The following is a 21,771-nucleotide window of genomic DNA, read 5'->3' as shown; positions in this document are numbered from 1 at the left end:
CAGGAACGACCCAAGGTATTTAAAATTTGCCACAGTTTCAACAGGTTGGCCATCGAGAGAAACTGGAACCACTTTAAGGTCTTGTTTAGATCATTAGCTCTACATTCTTAAGAGAATGAAAATTTAATAATAAATAATAAATACTTTGCGGTATTCTGATTTAGTAACGTAATTATATTAGTTGTGTTACCACCCCCACGCCACTAGAGGCAGTACCAAACTTCAATCTGAAAAATGTCACAGCCATCAAATTAAATATTCAGTGTTTTTCTTAGCAGTTTTTGATTTTTTTATTTTCTTGCAGCTAAGATCATGGTCTGCCATGATCCACAACAATGATCATTAGATCATTTAATATTCATACCTCTACTGAGAAACCAAAACACCGTGACGTTCTCCGAAACAGAATTATTTCTTCTTAATGCCTCTGCCGCACCACATCATATCTGACTTGGCTTCCAATGGCTTGAGCATATTGTTCTCTGTAAGCCCAGAGGTTAAAAATAGGATCACCAGATAAACCACCATTGTTAGACGTGTCAACAACGCCGTAGCATGAGCGCAGCGACTCTGACACGTGGTATGGTGCACATGTGACTCGGTAATATCATTTGTTAACCCCAAGTATCACCGTACACACACACTGTCTGCGCTGATGGCGTTTCAATTCCCCCAACGGGAAGCTGAAACTGACTGCAAGATCTAATTTTGTAGATTACACCCAGTCCTGATGCAGCACAATACTGTGAACTCCACACCCCTGATCCCAATGCATGTGCTGTGTTCAAAAACGGACGTGCATCAAACAGGGCACGCATAGCTACGTGTGGCAAGTCGAATGTTACGCGTTTAGAGTCACGTAGCATTCAGTTTTCAGAACACCAGCCTACGCGTTTGGCGGGAAACGGCGTGGCAGCAGCTGTAGAAACACCAATCAGTGGCTAATTAGGTTTCGTAGATGTAGTTTACGATTCTGGGGCAGACGTTTCTGAATGCAGGAGAGTCAGTGACACCACTTGAAGTAGACTCTTAATGAACGGGTCACTTTTCGTACTCATCCATCTTTCACTGGCCATCACATAACGGCCCCTGCCGAGAACAACAGGGTCCATCTGTTGCCTGCTCTACTTCCCTCTGTACTGACTTCCTCCCCGCTGTGCTCAGATGTAGCTCTTTGTGTTACAGCGTGACTGAGCTCTCTGAAGTGTTTGAGTACAGCGGGAGCTTTCATCTGTGAAGGATAATGGGGTCAGGGAGGTAGAGACGAAATAACGCTTGTTGCAACACCTGCAGGAGTGTGGACAAAATAAGCCTCCTTTGTCTTGAACGGATAGGTTCTGGACAAACCTATTCTTCAGTCGTACGAAAAGATCATATGAAGCTTGTAAGGCAACATTACTTTTGTTGATGTTAAATTCAAAGGAAAGCTTTGGATGTTTGCCGACTGACAGAGCGGTTGTACCTCCAGGTGTCTTGCAGCCAAGTAGAGACGACAAAAGGTCAGATCAGAGGAAAGCATGGAGAAAGAACAAACTCAATCTTCAGTAACCCTAAACTCGATCCGAATGCATGAAAAGACACAACTGTTTTTAACACTGGGTTCTATTCATGACCAGAGCATTTTTATCTCGGCTCCTGACCGCTCTCTTACGGCTTCACCCTCGGTATACTACGCTGGTGTTTCCACTCGTCACAACTGCAAGGCTGTCTCTTGCCACGTCTGGGCTACAAGGTAACAGCCTGGATTATATTGACTTAAATGTGCCTTATTTCCCTGCTGTCATTTCTGCAACTCAGACACACAGCAATCCACTTTCAGAGCCTTTTCATCATGCCGCCTTTCAGCTTGAAGGGTTTTTAACCACAGTCCATTTACCAGCTGCAGTTGCAATATGTCATGTTCATGCAGACATGGGCAGAACAGGGTGAGTGCTCCACCGCAGGATTAAATGCCCTCGTGTCAATACTGTTTTCTGTCTTTGTACTGCATTTCCTTGGGCAACCCATACACTTAATTCATGTAGTGGCTATAATATGTATCCATCCACTCTAAGATCAGGCCACAAGCCCTGGATGGAAACCCTGACATTAAACTTAAAAACAAATGAGTTTAAAAAAAAAAGGCTTGACGTTTATTTCTCGCTACAACCGATGAAGATAGTGTTGGAAAACTTGTTCATCTGCTCGTCAGTGGTGCTGCTTTATGGAGGTAGCAGGCTGCGCCCATAAAAACAATTCCTCATGTTATAACACGGAGAAAATTTGTTTATGTTAGACAAAACATGTTGATAACCATCAAGTTGTTGGACATGGCACTGATGGTGAAACCGAAACACTTTCCACTGACACGTTTGCTGTTTTTACTGTTCTTATAGGTGACATTGACATATTACTTCAGACTGTGCCTTTAAAATCTGACACTGAAAGGTTATTTCTAGTGTTCAATATATGTTCAATATCCAAGTATAGGTCTCTGTGGAACCCCATGGGGTATTTCCTCTGTAAAATAGCCATGATCTCCACAAATAAACCAGTTAGTTAATGAATCAGCTGCATTTTCTAGTCCATAAAATGATGAAAGTAATTCGAAGCTACCAAAAAAATGGCATTTCTTTCTTTAAAAGCTATATATGAGCTTTAATGTTTGACAAAGAGAATTTTAGGGGAAAAAACACAATGCAGCATCTGTAATTTTAGTGCAGATATTTAGTTACCAGAGAGAATGATGTCTGAGTGAAAAGCCCAACAGGTAGTCCTTTTTTGGCTCAAGAAGCCATCACCATAGGCAACTTTAGCAGGTGATATGTCTACCTATGATAGTGAAGGTATTTTATCATTTATTGTTATTGAGAGGGTTTTTTTGTGATAAGATGTGACTCATTGTATTGTAGATATAAACAGTGTTGTAAGGATTAATTTTTAGGGGGTTTTTTACCCATCCTATAGTAGTGGCTAAAAATTTGGGGCAATGGGTAAAATGGGATCCAGGTTGAATCCCAGAGGTAGCGGTAATCTGTATTTCAGTTAATTTTTCTTCTACTTTCTGTTCTTATCCTGTTAAAGTGTGATTGTAAATGTTAGTACCCGGTAGCTGCAGTTCCCATCAGAGAAGCCAGTGCAACCCGAGTAGCCGGGGCTCTGCGCCCTCCCTCCCCCTCTCACCGCTCGCTGTTGCTGGTTCCACAGCAGTAGGCATCGGCAGGAAGGAGGATGGAGGTCTCGGAGCAGGAATAGCTCCTTTCATTACATCTACTGGGAGGTTCTCAAACACTGGGGCACAAATGGCACTCAGACCATGATGTAAGTATAAAAACCAAGGCGGTGCGGAAATTGTGGCTATTTTCGGGTGTTTTATCGGCGACTGTCGATGCTGAGTTGGCCGTTTGCTGATGACCGTTCGAGGTAACGTTACGACGCTATACTGGTATTTAAATCCCAGTTTGGTTAGGTAGCAACTACCATCTGCGACACTCTTCAATTAATATATAAAAACACACACTGCACCTCTTCGGTGAGGATAGGAGCTGCCGCTACCACCAGCTCGCTCTGACACACTTCTCATATGCTGCCATGATATATAACTGCTGTCCAGCACATAGCCGCATCCCACGCCCTGATGCTATTCTGTGTAGCAAAGCTGAAGTTCGATAATAATAATAAAAAAATGTTTTGGGCTATGTTATATCTATCAGATGTACACATTTGCTTTCTGACCTGGTTGTTTCCTCACTCACACAAAGCTAGCAACGAATGTGTTTGAACATAGCGACCCGGAAAATAGACGGCACCCACACACTGCTCCGTTATGTGGCCGTGTGGCTTTGTTTTCATACGAAGGAAGCCAATTGCTAATGCTGGTACACAACAGGAAGACGCCACGTTTCTAGTGTTTATTAGGAACTATATTACAACTACAGATGTATACTTCACGTATATTTTTGCTATATTAAGTTAGTTGCGGGTTTATGGAAATGTGTTTTGTTTTGCTATGCTTCTGATTTTACTGTTAATAATTTTGTAATTTGTGGGTAAAATTATGCACAACAGGGGTTTATTAAGGCAGAGACTATTTAAAGCAAAGTCAGTCTCATAACTGCGCTTAAACACAGACAGGAAATAGAAACCCTCAGGCTGTTGTGTAATCACAACAGCAAAAATAACATATGCAAGTAAAGTGACTCTACGCCACCTTACTTAAGATGGCTCCATATTTTCACTTTAAACAAAACGTATTTAAGCACATTCAGGATTCCTACTTAGTCTAGAAAAGCATATACTTTGATTTGGTAATGTGTCCAAGTTTGATTAAGTCTGGGGAGGAAAGGTTGAATGTAACATTCAAAAATTTAAATTCCTGAAACATTAATGAGTTTTTATTTGGATTATACGTAGGTGTTATTTGCTGTGCCACATCACCAGTTTAGCCTTATACATACAGCATGTGTATTTGGTCAACATTTGTTTTCTGCCAGCTCAAGTTGCTCAAGAAGAATGGAGAACAATAGTGACGAGTATATGCTTGATTAAATTTGATTCTTCTGATTTTTTTTTTTTTTTGGCTTTTTGACTAACAGTTGAATAAACCAGAATAGTTTTGCAAAATGTGACTAGTGTTGCCTTTATGGTGACAATAATGGGGAGTTGCTTGTTTTGAAGTGACTTAAGTAATTTCTTAAATTAAAGTGGAAGCATGTTTGTTTGAAGATGTGCAAAAAACATAATCAGTTTTACCGTATGTTATTTTATGCTCTCTGTTCAACACCTACCAATTACTTTTCCTTTACAGTGAGATGTTTCACATCACAGGGGTGAATACCAAACTGCCTTCCTCTATTGAGAGATAGCCAGCCGGCAGGATGGAGCCCCTGCAGGAATGACACGATATCTTCCCCCCTTGGGTGTCGCACAACAGTCGAAAAAAATGCACTGGACCGGCGGATCCGTCTTCGTAGCCCTGGCGTGTCTTATCGCCTGCCGCTCTGCCGGGGCGTCATCGGCGGACACGGATGGGAACCGTACAGAGAACGGCAACGTGACAGACGGCGGCGGCTTCGTTCCAGTTGTGTTCACTAAAGTGAGCCAGATAATTGCCAGGGAGGGGAGCTGCGCGCTGATTGATTGCAACGTCACCGGAGACCCGTTGCCCAGCGTCGAGTGGTTCAACTCCCACGGAGAGCGCCTGGACACGCAGATTAGTGGTGAGGAAGACTTTTGTCTCTTCAAAGCTTGTTCTTTGGTCAGCTTTTTTTTTTTTTTTTTTTTTAAACCTACTGCATGGTCTGAGACAAGCTGCAGTCAATATCGTAATCAGAGGAAGAGTTCAATGAGTTACAATCAAACATAAGATTTCAGCTCTGGAAATTGTGCAGTGAAGTAAGAGCAGCATTTCAGATCCTTGAATGACGTGGAAGCTGGTTTTTGTAGTTTTTGTAGCTCTATACAAGTGTAGAGAGGAAAAATAAATAAAATATTTACATTTCAAGACTTTATTGCTCATTACAGTTTATAAGAAGGTAGAGTTGGGTGATGTGGTTTAAAAATATTGTCAGTTAAAACCGATTTTCGATTTTAATCAAATTTTTCCCCGGATAGGAAGAACTTACAAGTGACAGAAAATATCTTAAAAACAGGCTTTCATTTCCGTCATTCCTTTTGTGAGTTGACCTAAATTCAAAGTTTAGGTAAATAAACTGAATCCTATGTTACTGTTGGTAAATTTGGAGCAAACTTCTGTGTAGATACTTTTAAAAATTACAGCTTGAAGACGCAAACTTTCTTTAGAAGGTCTAGAGGTAAATAAACAATTTCCTGTCAGGTAGCTCTGAGTGGATCAGGGTTGTCCAAACACAGCAACACACACACACACACACACGCAGAAGGTCAGAGGTCGTACAGGCCGTAGCATGGGCACCTATGGAAAAATACAGCTGGATATGCTGACCGGGACAAAGCTATTCATGTAAGGTGGGGATTTTACTCTTACTTCCTCCATCATCTGGCACATTTCCATCTTTATTGGATAGAAACTAATAAAACCGTTCCTAATTCATTCATTAAAGATTTTCTTTTATTTGAGAGAGAGAATTTTTTCAGCATGAGAAGAAGAGTGTTTTTATGTCGGTGCCTTTCGTGGCCAGCCTGTTGTAACCTGCCATGAAGTAGGAGGCTGAGTCATTGTTGTTATTAATGTTTTTGACCCAAAAAACCCCGCAGCTGTACGCTCAGAACTTCCTCCAAAAAAAAAGAAAAAAAAAGGCTTTACTTCCCCTGCTCTTATCCCAGATTGTTTCTGGATTAGATTCTCTTGATTAGTGCTGCTTGGGTCGTTCCTGCAATCGTGCGTTATTTTCCCTACAATCATTCTAGAAGCAGTTGGCAAAACATCAGTGTTTTCACGCGAGTTGACTGCAGGGATAAAATTAGAAATCTGCTTTCTCTTTTGTCTGAAAAGGCGGATGGGTGGGAAAGCTATCCAGCTGCATTTCCTGAAAACTCATTCATCTCTTCCTGAGGACAGCAGTCTGCTCAGGTTATTTGTGGACGGGTCTTAAAGGAGTCCTCTGTGATCTTTCTCCAGCTCCATTCCCATGCTGCTGGGTACTGAGGAGGAGAGGACGAGGAGTTGTTGATGCAGAATCTTAAAAATGTATCGCGTGGGATGAAATCTGCCCACAAAGTCGGCTTTAATTCAAAGCCAGAGCGGAATTAAGATGGCGGACATGAAATCCCCCCGACAGAGACGTACAATATTGAAGGAGTGGAAGTCAGACAGAAACGGGGTTGTGCCCAGCAGAATATGGTTTGCTTTGCATAGCTGTTGGATTAACCTAAAATCTCCCTCAATAAAAAGCTTAAGAAATGAACAGTGGGTTCTGTTTGGTTAAGGGAACTTCTTTCTACATTTGGTTGTAGCTTTAACATCTAACAGAGCGGTATTGATCAACTCTGCATTAGAAAACACTGATCTGGAGCTGTTCCTTTGAACTGCTCAGCGGCTCAACAGTTCACATTCTTGTTATCAGCGAAAACGAGCAGCTCATTGATTTGACGAGCAGCAATCCAGAACTAAAGCAAACAGGCAGCGCTCTGCAGGTCCAATATGGTTCGGTCTTTTCAAATACTCGTTTGAGCAGCTGGTCTGGTGGAGTGACTGCAGCTGGCTGCTTGTCGCTGCATGCACCTTCACAAAACCACGTGTAATTAAACACAGGCCTTCTCTCCAAATGACAGACAGAAAGATCACATGTATAAACACAAACTTCAACATATTTTATCTGGATTTTATGTAGTTAAATATGGAGCTTCAGTTTTTTTTCCTTTGACAAAAATAGGACAGGTACAGTGTGCAAGTTCACATATTATTGTAAAACTGTTTTGAACTCCACGAATCATTTTAAAAATATTCTTTACTTTGTGTGAGGTTTGCAGTTGTAATTTTCAACAAATGTATAAAAAGTATAATGGGTGTGAATACTTTTGCGAAGCTTTTCCCCTGAATAGTCTGATGCGGATTGCATAATGCACAGCGTTGCCAAATGAAACGTATTGCTGTGTTTAAATATTGAAAACATGGCGGGCCTCATCTCCTCATCTCTGCTGGTCTCAGACCTTAAATGTACCTAGTGAGGATGCAAACAATTAATTAACTTTTGTTCAATTGTCAATTAATTATTAGATTAAAATTAGTTCCAATAATGAATAACTTCCGCTTAGAGCTTTTGTTAGTGTCGTAGTTTATCCGCCATCCAAGCAGTCATCCTTAGGCTTAGCCAGTTGATACAGGAATAAAGATGGCGGGGCCATACCAGAATTGGAAAGTGAAACTGTCCAAACATAGTTCGGTTTGGGATGTAAAATGGACTTTAAGAAGTTCTGTTTTGAAATATAAACACTCGATAACTTTAAGTTTCATCATGACAGCGCTCATTTAGCCTAGCTGAAAGGCGAAACAGCATCAGCCTCTCATTCAGAAATTACTGAATGAGAAGTTCAGTCAATGTTAAGGTGAGGATGTGTTAAAAAAAAACAGAGAACAATTGTAACATGACCGAAAAAAAAACAAACATAATAAGCAAGGTTGATTTTGAGGGTAGTTGTGAGTCAATGCAGCTTGTGGAGTCAAGTTTTAACTTTCCTTCAAGAGAAAATGCAGACAGTACTTCTGTATGAACATCTCTTTGCTGATGGAGGATTGAGTGTTTCAATAATATTTTATTCTTTTCATCTTTTACTTTTCTATTCAGCAGCCTAAGAGGAACTTTTCCTGTTGTATCTTAAATTTGCTGCAATTTTCAGTCTATCAGTCAGTATTTTATACAGCTGACACTAAATAACATTAAAATTTAATTGTCTTTTTTCTTTTTAATTTAATGTAATGTGAAAAAGTTAGATTTTTCTTTTTATGGAAGGACCATCGACTCTCTTGATACAAAAGAAAATGGCCACTTATCAATTAATTGTTAGACTATTAATAAGATCAGTCGACTTTAGATAACTCATTAATCAGTACCTTTTATCTGGCTTTTATCTGATAACAAATGATTACATCCCAGTTATTTAACACATAGAGGTTAAATAAGTTTTTCTTTGAACTTTTACGAACTATTATGTGAGTAGAAGCTGTAAGTTCCTAATGAAAACAGGTCAACAGCAGAACAGAGAGAGGCAGACTTAAACTTTGACCACAGTTAGTGACTTTATCAGGATTCTGCCTCAGACAAATGAAACATGAACTGAAACCCAGAGAAACGGCATCATGGTCCTGTGTGTGTGTGTGTGTGTGTGTGTGTGTGTGTATCTGCAGGAGGGAAGTGGTGGCTGCTGGACAACGGCGTTCTCAACATCACCAGCATTGAGTTCTCAGACCGAGGCAAGTACACGTGCATGGCGACCAACGTCCATGGCACCGCCAACGGCACGGTGACCCTGCGCGTGGTCTTCACCAACGGCGACATGGGCGTGTACTACATGGTGGTGTGTCTGGTCACCTTCACCATCATCATGATCCTGAACATCACGCGCCTCTGCATGATGAGCAGCCACCTGAAGAAGACGGAGAAGGCCATCAACGAGTTCTTCCGCACCGAGGGCGCCGAGAAACTGCAGAAGGCCTTTGAGATCGCAAAGCGGATCCCCATCATCACCTCGGCCAAGACGCTGGAGCTGGCCAAGGTCACCCAGTTCAAAACCATGGAGTTCGCCCGCTACATCGAGGAGCTGGCCCGCAGCATCCCGCTGCCGCCGCTCATCATGAACTGCCGCACCTTCATGGAGGAGATCCTGGAGGTGGTGGGAGTGGAGGAGATGAGGCACACCTTCGTCCGGCACGTCCCCGAGTGGCGGCGCGACGCACAGGGCTGGATCCCCTCCATCGCCGTGCGGGACGTCTTCACCATCTTGCAGGTGAGGGAGAGAGAGCGCAGCGAGTCGCCAGCCGCCGACTCGGACAACTCGTCCGTTCACGAGCAGCCGCAGCAGATCGCCATCCAGGCATCCGTGCACCCTCCGCTCGACGACGGGGACTGCTGCGGCGTGTACGAGGAGTCGCCGCCATCGCCGCCTCCCTCTCCCTCTCCCTCGCCGTCCCCGCCGTTGTCCCCTCTGCCTCTGGAGGAGCAACAGGTGGCGCAAGAAGAGGAGATCGGCAGCCAGGCAGCGGCCGAACAGATAATCAGCAAGACCCCGCCCTGCCAGGTGTTTTATGAAAGCCATGTTTGATTGGACAACAAGGGGCGTGCTGACATCCTGCTATGCATCTCACACTGTATGAAACAATCACCTGTTTATTCATCTCTATCTCTGAAGTTCCTGAGACATTTCATCCAATCAGAGGCTTTTTAAACACTCTTCACTCTGGATTTTCATGCTTGAATGTACATGAGAGGAAGTAGTAATATTAATAATGTAATAAGCAGAGGATTGTATGAGGAGCTGTCTTGTTATTTAAAGAGGAGAGGAGACGAGGGGATTTGCTTCAGTTTGTAGTTTCTTACAATGTTTGGATTTTTAATTTTCCTCACCCACTTCCAGGCGTTACCATGGCGCCCTGCTTCACTATGGCTGCATGCTGGACTGATGAAGCTTAAAGGGCAGTCTGACTGGAACGTGCTTTCAGGCCAGGTGGACCTGTGAATATACAGTGTCCCGATTAAAGACACACCTCTGGCTGTAGTTTGTTTTCTTTAAGATAATTTTAATTATAGAGTATTATATTATTCCTGACTGTGCTGTGGTCTGATTCCTCCAGTCTGTCTAGTTTAGGCAGTTGGACTTTAAACTCTCCCTCTCATTCGGTGTTTTTTGTTTATAATCTGCCTCCCTGTCTGATCTTAGCATTGTCTTTCATCTGCAGAGGCTTTGCTGTAAACTTGCATGTTAAAGTGGACAGTTGAGATGTCCGACAACTTGTTCTGGGACTCCTTGTGTTTTCTTCCTTCGCTTGGGCTGAAGCTCCAGTCTGTGGCCGAGACGAGCTGCACGCTGTTCTGCTTTTACCGGTGCTCTACTGATGCCTCTCTTTTTTTCTTCTTTTGTAGTGGAATAAAATGAGTGCTGTGCTTTAAGATGAAATAAAAAGCAAGGCTGTGTGAGTGGTTACTTTTTTTTTTTATTAATGATGCTTGTGAAATGCTTTCTGTTTATATTATTAATAGAGAGTTACACTTTGCTGTTATATGCAATGGCTACACTGTCATCCATACATGCTAGTGTGTGCCTCTGCCTCATTGGCTACTGGAGGGTACCAATTATAACTATATAGTAGTAATAGTTTATTATGCTATTATTAATATATTTTAATGGTACCAACATCCCTACAACTCTGCAGGGAATTAGCAAGGTGCCCACGCTTGCCTTAAAAAGTCTTCATGTATCTAAGACTTTGAAATATCTAAATTCATTAGAACAAACAGTAAGTTGGCTTTTATTATGTTAATCTCAGGTCTTACATTTGGTGGTGGCATAACTATGTAATCTATGTAGTTTATTTTTCTATTCTCACGAGATTTTCTGTTTGCCAAACGTTTGAGTCGCGCGCAGGCTCCTTCATTGTGGCTCGAAACCGTTGAGGCTACCGCCAACTAGCAGCTAACATACCCTTGTTAGCTAGCTAGCTTTCTGCGTCTGTTATGGGTAAGTGTAAATTTGTCGCCTTTTTCCTGGACCATGTTCGTCTTTGTCACTGGTTCACTTCTGTTGCCAACTCTGTCGTGCTTGTTGACCAGAATCATAGACGTCTGCAGGTTGTGCTGATGCTCCGTTTGGACAGTCTTAGTTGATCAGGAATTAGTATTTTATTTAAATAAATCAAAACTCATTTAATTTCTGTTCATTTCAAGCTGTTGGGCACATGAAGTACTAAAACGGGGTTAATAGTTCAGAATATTGGGACATTGTCATTAATATTCTTAAATAGTTTCTCAAAATCGAACATGATATATGAAATGCAAATATGTGAATCTCTCCGCAAGCTTCTCCAATTAAGGTACGATCTGCAAAATGTTAGGAACAGTTTTAGAAGGTTTTGTCAATTAAATCAAATGTATACACCTAAACTGTTTAAGATATTTACAAGAACTGACTAATGCCGGTTGATTTTTTTCCCCCTCCAAAATATTTTGAATTCTGTTGTCCTGGAGTACTTGGCACATGCACAAAAACATGCCTGTTTTGGGGGATTATGGTGACAATTTGCACAAAGTCAAGGTTGCTACAAAGTCAGATCAGATAAAGTAGAAATTAATTGAAACTAATCTTCTAATGTCCCTAAAGGCAACACATATGCAAGCAATATGAAAACTAGAAAATTAATAAATTTTCTTAATGTTTATTAGTTCCTTAGGGACATTTTGATGAATGTAATGTAATTGTGTACATTAAACATTTTGTGAAACTGTTTTTGTTTATTTACATGATGCTGTATAGCCAAATTGTTCAACACTGTAAGAAACGTTATTGGTAAATTGCAGATGTATGGGGCCTCTCCCTAAATGTAATAAGCTAGCCATAGCACATTAGCATCCAAACAGCAGCTCTCACCAGATGGCTGGTTATGAACTGAGATGGCAAGACTGAACATGAAGGTTGGAGTTCTGGACTGATAAAGTATTGCTGTCCATTGATCCAAACTGACTCCTGAATTACGAGAAAAAGCCCCCAAATTCTGAAAACTAAAAAAAAATTCTCCATAATAGACTTTATTGGTTTGAAGAAATTTTGTATGTACAGAATTAAGCTACAATGAACTAGGCTTGTATTTATGTATAGCAATCATACGGGAAATAAAAACCTATACTTAATCTAATAGAGGCATAGTCCCAGCTTTGACCTGGAAAAGGGTTTATGGAGAGAATTTTAAAATTTTCCAGAGGTATGACTATTTTTGAGCCTAGTTGTCTGTATGCTTATTATTTATCTCTTATCTTAGTAGCTATATTTCCATAAAAAGATGTAAAGATTTGTAAATGTGGCATTTTTTAAACAGCAGGTTAAATTAGTTCAGTTTCAATGTGTGACATCAACAGTGATGACATCTCTCTGTGATATGAGAAAGGAACCTCTCTCTTGAATGTAACACACACACACAGTTTTTTTCTGACTTATTTCACTTTTCTATCGCGACAGATCACTCTTCAGAGCACGTTCGGAACGAGCGAGATATTGATTCCAGATGTTCCACACCTTTCAGAGAAGCAAGAATTTGCCAGAATATAGACATGAAGCAACAACAGATTCCTTGTGAACATGAAGCTTTCCCATCTGAGCTTTCATGGGTCGACATGATGGACCTCAACATCCAAGTCGACTACGACGCTGTCATTTTCCCTTCTGAAGATGACAGCCCCACAAAGCCGGAAGGTGAGTCAGCAGAGATCCAGGGGGAATCAAGTCCTTCCGGCGACTTTGGGAGTCCAACATCATTGGAGGTCGAGCAGGAAATGACTCCCTCTGCTGGCTTCGAGATTACCCCTTTAGTGGGAGTCCAGCAGGAATCAACTCCCTCTGCTGATCCCGAGCCTCTCAACCCAGTTGAAAACCAGCAAACTTGTCAACCATCAACAGTTCCTTGTTCCAACCCTGTTTTCACTGGAGTTGCAAAGGCAAGAAAACAAAGAGTGATGTGGCCTTCCACTCTACCATGAGAGGACGTCAAAGCATTTCAAGGCCACTGGCAATCCTCAGTCTTCTCATCCCTTGTACAACAAGAATAATAGGAGTGAAGAGGTTAGCCAACACGTCAATGATCTTACAAAGCAGGTAGATTATCTTAAAAAAGAACTGCAGAGTAAGATTTTTGATCTCCATGAGGAACGAGAACGAAGGATTGTATATCAAGTTGAAGTTAAATCCCAGCAGGAAGAGATTCAAAAAATGTTAGAGAAAGAATATCGCTTGAAAGTCAAATGTGAACATGAAAGAAAGGTGTCAGATATTACAGGTTTATCAAAGATTTCTAGCTTTTCCAAAGCTACGATTGACAAAGACATTCTTAATGAGCTTGAATACTTCAAGAGGGAGGCTGAAAAATATGCGTCCCACAATGAAGCTCTGATAAATCTTTGGTTGAAGAATACAATGTGAGGAGCAGCTCAAATGTCACAGCAAACAAACTTCCAAGTTCAAAGAACAAGAGGAAACTGTGAAATCTCTGCAGGGTCAGGTTGCAGAACTGAAGGTGGAGTTGAAACTTGTTCTGGAAAATAACCATCCTAGAGTCTCCACCCAACCAGAGGTCCCCCTGCAAACAGAAGGCTGCCTACAAACAGAGCAAAGACAGACCTTCATGCAATCAGGGGGCTCCATGCATAGCCTGGGTCAACCTTTACGCCAACCCATGCCTAGATTGCAAACAGAAGGCTTCCTACAAACAGAGGAGTCCATGCAAAGACAGACCTTCAATCNCAGACCTTCAATGAACCATGGAGGTCCATTCAAAGACAAGGGCCTACACAAACATCGGATCACAGAAACATAAATGTGAATACAGTTAGAGGTTCCAGAGGACAAAATAGCCTGGCTCAGCTTTTATGCCAACCCAGGCTACACCAACCCTGGTTTCAATAACGAAGGTCACTGTGCAAACCCAGGTTTTGATAACATCTGGAAATCTAGGAAATCAAAACAGAGACAGGCCTTGACTCAAATAAAGTTCCCATCTCCAAAATCAATGGACAAAACACAATACAAACAAAAACTAACAAAACAAGATCAATTTTAGAATTAAATTCAAATTCAAAGACACTTTATTAATCCCAAAGTGAAATTAAATAAAACTGCATAATAAACACTATTAAAATGTTTCTATATCAAAGCTGCAGTAGGTAAAATTCATATATATTTTTGATTTCATGTTGGTTGTGCGGGCTGCACAGTGGTGCAGTTGGTAACGCTGTTGCCTTGCAACAAGAAGGTCCTGGGTCTTTCTGTATGGAAACAGAGAATCTGGGGAAATTCCTCCAGCTCTGCTACTGTCCAGGAACAACCAATCAGAACGAAAAGGGGTGTCTTAGCACATTCAATGCATTACACTACTACCAGTGAGATCTGTAGCACAGCAGAGAGCAAGAGGGAGGGGTCTGCTTGTTCAAATTTTCAGGCTAAGTCAACAATTTTCTCAGAACTCCCTACTGCAGCCTTGCAAAAACTAAAATAGAAATACATAAGTTTGTATTTCTACCCATATCAGAACCTTGCATTGAGTTCCATTCACTTTAGTGGTTGTGATTATGCCTAACCCAGACATTTTCCCCAACTCTAACCAATTCTAGTTGCAAAGCAACAGTGTTACCAGCTGCGCAGGCCACGCAACCAAATACAGAAAAACATTTTCTTAATGAATTTTACCTGCTGTAGCTTTGATATAGAAAGGTTTGAATGTTTATGTTTGTGATGGTACGCAGATGAGGCATGATGATAATGGTTGCTATGGAAATGCTCGTCTTTGAAGCAGTTCTCTAACTGCGAACGGCAGAGATTTTTTTATCTTCCTTTATCATCCTGAAGTGAAACTTGGGTCTCTATCCAGAAGCGTTGCGTTGTCTGACAGGAATTGGCCTCATGTGTTTCCACTGACACACAGGATTTCACATTTAGAAAATAAATTCACTTAATTTCAATTTCTTAAAAACATAAAATAAAAATCATTTTGCAATAAGTTTTGAGGTGGGTTTTTGGGCAATAATTCTACATTCTGTGCAAAAATGTTTCTGTGGTGATGCAAGTCTTCAATTTAATTCATAGTGGTTCTAAGTTTTAATTTGAGTTAATGAAACCTACAGAAACGCTGATACGAAAAAAGATGGACAATTTCAAAAACTATGGAAACTCTTTTTTTTTTGTTTCCTTATTCGAGAATTTTAGGTTTTCCGACTGTAAAATATTGCTGTTTATGCAGTTGGACCAGGAATATTAGTATTTATGCTTTTTTTTTTAAAAAGAGGAAATAGGAGGCGTCGTGTGGCAGTGGGTGCCCACAGACCCCCTGCGGCTTTCCCGACATCAACTCTTGTTCTCGGCTTCTTTGCCGTATGTCTCTGCCCGCTTCCTGTCGGATTACTGTCAAACAAAAGGCACTAGTTCCAAAAAACAAACCTTTTAAAGGAAAGGCATCAGTTGACCCAAAGAGAAAACGCAGATTAGTCCTAAACCCCAACATTATTACTGAAGAAATGCATCCAAAAGCATTTAATTATTTCTCTAAAAACCATCCTACATTGAGAGACGCATTTGTCCTTCCATAAGGACTGTCTCTAAACACAATCAGTGAAGTTCAGTAGAAAATTGTCTCTTTGGATGAGAAGTATTAATGTTTGTTGAGCAGCAACTAAATTGAAATGAACACTGTGCCTCTCTAAAAGCACTGCAGGTCAATATCTGTTCTAGAAAGAATCACCATTCAGTCGTAAATCAGTGGCGTTTATAGATTTTAAACTAACGCTGATTAAACTGAGTCTTAATTATGAATTAAGGAATATTTAGAGAATGAAATTAAGGAAAGGTTCTGTACTCAGATGATACAAATATTACAAAATTGAGATCTTTACTGGAAATAAATCCAATCTTCTCACATCTGAACGTTTTCACCTTAAAACTGATTTCATGCAACAGACCAACAAAAAGCAAAAATATTTTACTGTGCATCATTTTCATTACATTTCATAACTATTGGACAACGTGTTGCTCTGTCATGAGATCCCAACAAAATGTATTTTTAAGGTTTTAGGGGCTAGTAGTACTACAAGGCACTGTATTAAGCTCAGAAATCTTAAATAATTTCAGACTTCTACATTTACTGCGAAAGATTTAAATATATTTATCTTCAGCTGTTGCAGAAACCTTCACTGAAGCTAAATTTCAGCGTGAATGACGGGATGTGAAGTCTGTTAAAGTTCAGCCGACAGCATCACACAGAGACTCATCTGTGCAACTTCAATATTTTCTCCTTTTAATTTAAAACAAGTTTATTTTTCTTTACATATTCTCTGTTCTTAATGTACAATCAAACAATGTAATCATACATAAAATTCTTCAGAATAATAATAATTCACAACTGTATCGACACTACCCATAAATTATAAAATAAAGGAGAAGAACATCGGGTTCAGTATGAAATACAATGTTAGGCAACACCACTGGTTGACAAAGATGATGCTCTGCTCTCCGCTGAACCACAGGAGGACAGTCACCGCAACACAAAGACACACACAGGTCCGCAGTCACACCCCTCACACACACACACACACACACTCCACTCACTCTATATGTGCTACTGCTTGTCTGCTTTCTCATCAGTCTCCTCCCTTCATAATTTCCAATTGAAATGTCAGGTGTGCGAGGACAAAGTACGAAACGAAAGGAAGCGACGCCCGACAATCTCCCATCAGGCACTTCAGAGGCGTGGCGAGACCAGAGGAGCACGAAGAACGCCTGCCAGGGGGCGGCAGCAGACACCCGTTCAGATTTAGAGGAGCGAAAAGCAAAAGCAACGAATCGGGCTGCAGTTTAGACAGTTTTTAAGACAGTAGGAGCACACTTTAGGGGACTGTTTAAATCAGTTATTGTTTTGCCAAAACGTCACAGAAAAAATATGTTTGATAGTTTTTACAAGATTTACATCTCCTAGTTTCAAAGAACAACACAATTGTTAATTATTCTCTATATTATATTTCCAAAATTAAACAAAGCAAAAACAAACTAGGGATCAAATGAATTGAGATCTAAAGCAGCTCAGATGTTCCTGTTGACAAGGTGGAAAACATTTATCTCAGCAATGCAAGAAATCACTCTCAAACATACGCAGTAGTAGATTTCAAGCATTTTTCTTCCATTAACTGTCTGATTTTGGCTTACAAATAACCAAAACCCAAATTTAACTTTCTCAGACAGAATATCATGCAAGTCCAATAAAACAAATGATTTTAGACTAAATATTATACGGTTATAGGGAACACTTCTGAGTTGATCCTCTGAGTCCTGCAGTCACTGAAGGTAAACCTCAAAATGTTTTCACTGAAGAAGCTGGCCGTTTATAAAGGGCTGTATCCATGACAACTGCTGGAAAGTTGAGTGGAAGGAGAAAGTCTTGCTCCATTTCAGATAAGAAAATATTTCAATTATTCAGCAAGTCTCTCAAAACCCTGACCAAGTGCACAAAAGTTGACATACTTTTGCGTAAGATTGTAATTCTATAATAAATGTGTTATCGATACAATTTAATGTTACAATTATCTGCAAATCTGATTTCTTTAAATCAGATTTTTTAGATGTATGTTATACAGCTCAAGTAAATGCCTGAAATCACACCGTGTGTAAAGACTTCGTCACATACTTGTTTATTAAATTTTTGGGAATTACTGAAATAAATTAATTTTGGGGGGGATTTTGTAATCTATCCAGATTACAAAATTTGTAATTTGAAGTATGTGGAAAGAGATGTTAAAAAGGAGTCACTCTTACTGTAACAAATTCAACCAATCAAAACAGACCAATTCTGATGCATCAAGCTGATTGGCTGCAGTGAGATCAGGTGTTTTTAAATGTTCCAGTGGAAAAAAAAACCCTCATATTGAGTAGCAAGGTTTTCATCTGACAGTTTTCATTTTATACTTCAACCACACACACAAACACACACAACCTGCCTTCATAATTAATGGACTCGCACACACAGACTCGCACACTAGTGGCTCAAAAATAAAAACATCCAAACTTTTCACCTTCTTCTCTTCATTCCTTCTGAACGGGAACATTTTTGCTCTTGAAATAAAGTACCGACTATCTCAGCGCATCCCTTCCTGGGTTTACTCACACATACCCATCCACGAACGCAGGGAGACGGATATTAAAGCCAACTCGTGTAGCTGGGGTGCAGTTCCCATTGTGACCTGGCTGGAATGTGGAGGCGCTGCAGACACACTCACGCATACTTCACAGGTAAACAACATGTTATTTTTTTTTGTTTGTTTCTGGAGGACGGACAGGTCAGAGGTGTGTGTGTATGTGTGTGTTTTTATGGAGGGGAGGTGAGGGCGCAGGAAGTATCGAGGTCCCATCATCGCATCCCTCGTCTGCGGTTCATTCTGACCTTTTGACCCCCACAGGACAGGAGGGCAGGCGCAGCAAGAGTGCAAACAAGTGTAACGTTTCAGGTCAGCGCATGTGAGTGTGTGTGTGTGTTAGTGTGTTTGGAGACAGCATGCATGTTTCAAGTGTCTGAGTGCAAAAAAAAAGGGTGTGTGTGTGTAAAAAGTGCCTTCAACACGTGACCGTTTTCTCTCCTCAGCAGCCAGACGACAGTATCAATGTTTTCATTGTCGCTTTTCTCCTCCTGGTGGCCCAGAAGTCTCTGGGGGGGGGCCACAGCGAGTCATTCAGTGAGGCTCGGGGGCCCGCAAAGCTGAACGTTAAAGGAAATAAAACAAAAGGTGTCCGGATGTCAGAGATTGGAGCCGTTCAGGAGGCACACCTCCTCCTCTTCCTCCTCTTCCTCCTCGCTACATCCTCCTCCCCCCCAGCCGTCCTGGAAGGAGCGGATCAGTTGAACATGATGGACTCTGGATCTTGGTTTGCCATTTGGGCCATGTGACGAAGGATATCTTTTTTTGTGATAATACCAAGAAGCCGCCTGCAGGGGGAGACAGAGGGAGGGAACAGAAACAGATTAACAGAGACGCGAGGAAGTGCTTCAAATCTGCATCTACGACGAAAACCTCGTGTTTTTGTTGGCCTTTACAAGAGCGGGATTTTTATTTAATTTTTGTTGTTGTTTAGCTGAGTCGCTGTTAGTTAGTTTGGATATGAAATCAGAATCGGTGCCAACAAAAAAACGAGTCCAAGAGGAGATAAGGGTCAGCAGGAGGGAGAGTAACTGCAGGAAAAGAGCGGGTCAGAAGCAGCGCCCGCTTCAGACGGAGGAGTCACTTCAGAAGATCTGGAACCTACGGAGAGGAGACCGGAAGTACTGGACGGCAGTTAGACGAGCAGGAAGCCGGAAGAAGCCGCCATGTCAGGAGGCAAGACGACAAGTTGGGAGTTTTATTAACATTTGTCAGCTTTCCAAGCTCAGCCGCTTCAAACATCAAGCTAATCTTTATTCCAAACGTGTTTTCGATATAACGTGAACTATTGAACGGACTGTGTAAAAGAAATGTTCCAGTTTATGACAACTTTAAACTTACATCGACAGCGTTTCTAAACTGGAAACAGTCCCAGCACAGCAACATGGATTTCTCCTTTAAGTGGGAAAAACTCTTCACCAAGCAGTGATACAATTGTTGCCGTAACATATATTTTAGTCCGACAGCAAAAGATTAAGAAATTTCGCTAAATTATTTACATCCCTTGAATTTTTCCATATTTTTTAATATTACAAAATGTATGTATTTGCTTTATTTGGATAAAGCAAATGCCCAAAGTGAAACATGGTGGGTCATTTCTGACGCCAACAATCAGAAAAATATAGAGGTTTGATTCTGCCTGTAATCGAGGAAAAATCTAATCTTTTTCAGGGGTATTTTGCAGCGTTAGTGGAACTTTCCTTTCAAAAATGTAGACATCTATGAGATTTCTTTTCTTGATTTTTACCCATTCCTCAACTCTGTGTTTTAATTTGCGAGTTTTATTTGCACCAGTGTGAGCTGGGCCAGCAGGTGGCAATAATAAAGGAGTAAAATGATGCAGAGCATATTTAATCACTCTTCATAAATTGCTTTTTAGCATTTCTTCTTTATAATTTCCAGCATGGCTGAAGCGTAAACGTGCCAGAAACATTCCAAGTCGATGCAGAAAACGCTACATTGAGTCTTTTTTTTTAGTTCAAATTCACAACAAAACAGACTATAACGTCACATATTTCCCCCCAAGTTTCTGTTCTCCGAATTATTCATTAGTGATATTTTCAACAGCAACATTAAGGCGTGAAGATAAAAGTTATGATAAACTGGAACAATCACTTTCGTGACTCAATGTTTTTAGCAGATCTGTAACCAATTCAGACTCCTGCATCATCACTGCCCCCCCTCCTCTTCCTCCTCTCATCTGTACTGCTGAGACGTTTACTACGCAACGCTTCGCTGCATTAGCAGTGAAGAGATTTCCTGCTGGCTGGAGCGCCCCGGCTGAGCTGATTAATAACCGTCGTGAGCTTAAACATCAGAAATGATCATAGAGTGCGCTCTGACTTGAGGTCAGGCGAAGAGGAAGCCAGCTGGCTGCTGCAGAGCCGACGCTACAGAGAACAGTTTGTCTGAAACCCTGGAAGGGAAGTAGAGCTCATTGGCGGGTGAGGAGAAGTGAAAATGTGACCCCAGGTCTGAGTGAGAGGAGCGAGGACGACCTGTGGTTGGTGTGGGTGCTACGGACAGAGAGAGAGGCGCTGGCTGAACACCTGACACGGGTCAGACTGCTGCTGTCATGATCAGAGAGCACCAGGTGAGGTGAAGGGAGGTGAACACGGTGTTCCCACTAACACCAGCAGCGTCCAGCCATGGTTGAAGTAACCTGATGTTCTCTTATCGTGTTGAAATGTTCTGGATTTAACACTAAGCAACGATCCGGTTGGACTCATCAGGCATGTTGCACGATTTAAATCCAATGATGAAACGTAAACAAATTGAGGCCAACTTGTTTGCTATTCACGTGAATCCAGTGTGTCACAATTTCAACTAGAGATGCACCGAGAAATCACCTTTCAGCTTGATCGGCCCTGATCGGTTAAACTCAATGATCTGTTCTTTTTCCGATTAGTTAACACACCACTCCACACTCTTCAGTGTGGAAGCTGTTACTGAAGAAGCCATATCGTCAGCTAAGGCTGGACGATATGGTTGAAAAACGTACCATGGTATAAACGTTTCGCATCAGTCGGTATTGATAATTATTGGACGGTACGGCTGAAAACTGTATCGCGATATAAGCGTTTCATATCAGTTGGTATCAATAATTATTGATCAGGGTTTTTTTTTTTTCCTTTCTTAAATATCTGAAATAATGCAAAACATATTGCTATTGATTTATTGTCCAGTCATAGGATCAGTTATATTAAGCCATTTCAGACTTGTCTTTTCTCATGACAATTCTGAGAAAAGAGGGCAAGCATTTAAGCAGATAACACGAATTGCTAGTAGAATATGCTAATGTCATCTTATGATGCTAACCGTAATAATTTAGTTTCTCATACAGTCAATTTCTGTTCAGCGTTGTGTCCGAATGTATATAATAAACAGCCACAGGGAAGCTGGGGAAACAATCTGAATGCAGGTTTTAAATCTTCCTGTATTA

General features: G+C 41.1%; 2 protein-coding genes and 1 long non-coding RNA gene across 10 annotated transcripts in view; 1 reads left to right on the top strand and 2 right to left on the bottom strand.

The window, feature by feature from the left end:
* Positions 1-298: 298 nt before the first annotated feature.
* LOC107837535 (uncharacterized) lies at positions 299-4,780 on the bottom strand. Its single transcript, XR_001663554.1, has 2 exons — positions 3,715-4,780; positions 299-1,231 (listed from the first exon to the last, which is right to left on the bottom strand). It is a non-coding gene; the product is annotated as an uncharacterized LOC107837535 (long non-coding RNA).
* Positions 1,225-10,590, top strand: mfap3l (microfibril associated protein 3 like). 2 transcript variants are annotated; one of them, XM_007563610.2, is made up of 3 exons: positions 1,225-1,732; positions 4,787-5,198; positions 8,804-10,589. In XM_007563610.2, exons 2-3 carry the CDS (start codon positions 4,874-4,876, stop codon positions 9,715-9,717), a joined length of 1,239 nt encoding a protein of 412 aa, XP_007563672.1. In that variant the 5' UTR covers positions 1,225-1,732; positions 4,787-4,873; the 3' UTR covers positions 9,718-10,589. The 2 variants fall into 2 exon arrangements, with proteins under 2 accessions (XP_007563672.1, XP_016532688.1); XM_016677202.1 differs by lacking the exon at positions 1,225-1,732 and adding an exon at positions 2,935-3,300 and having other exon boundaries at positions 8,804-10,590.
* A 5,828-nt stretch (positions 10,591-16,418) lies between these two features.
* Positions 16,419-21,771, bottom strand: part of clcn3 (chloride channel 3) — a 37,797-nt gene continuing 32,444 nt past the window's right edge. For 4 of the 7 annotated variants that reach the window (XM_007563598.2, XM_007563600.2, XM_007563602.2 and 1 more), the window contains one exon: positions 16,419-19,117. In XM_007563598.2, coding sequence (XP_007563660.1) covers positions 18,929-19,117 — 189 coding nt within the window. In that variant the 3' untranslated portion in view covers positions 16,419-18,928. The remainder of the gene's footprint in view (positions 19,118-21,771) is intronic. The other 3 variants (XM_007563604.2, XM_007563605.2, XM_007563603.2) reach the window with 2 other exon arrangements.

Source organism: Poecilia formosa, unplaced genomic scaffold (genome assembly GCF_000485575.1).
Source record: "Poecilia formosa unplaced genomic scaffold, Poecilia_formosa-5.1.2 Scaffold149, whole genome shotgun sequence".
Lineage (NCBI taxonomy): Eukaryota > Metazoa > Chordata > Actinopteri > Cyprinodontiformes > Poeciliidae > Poecilia > Poecilia formosa.
The sequence above is the reverse complement of the archived record's forward strand: the minus strand, read 5'-3'. Positions and strand labels throughout refer to the sequence as shown.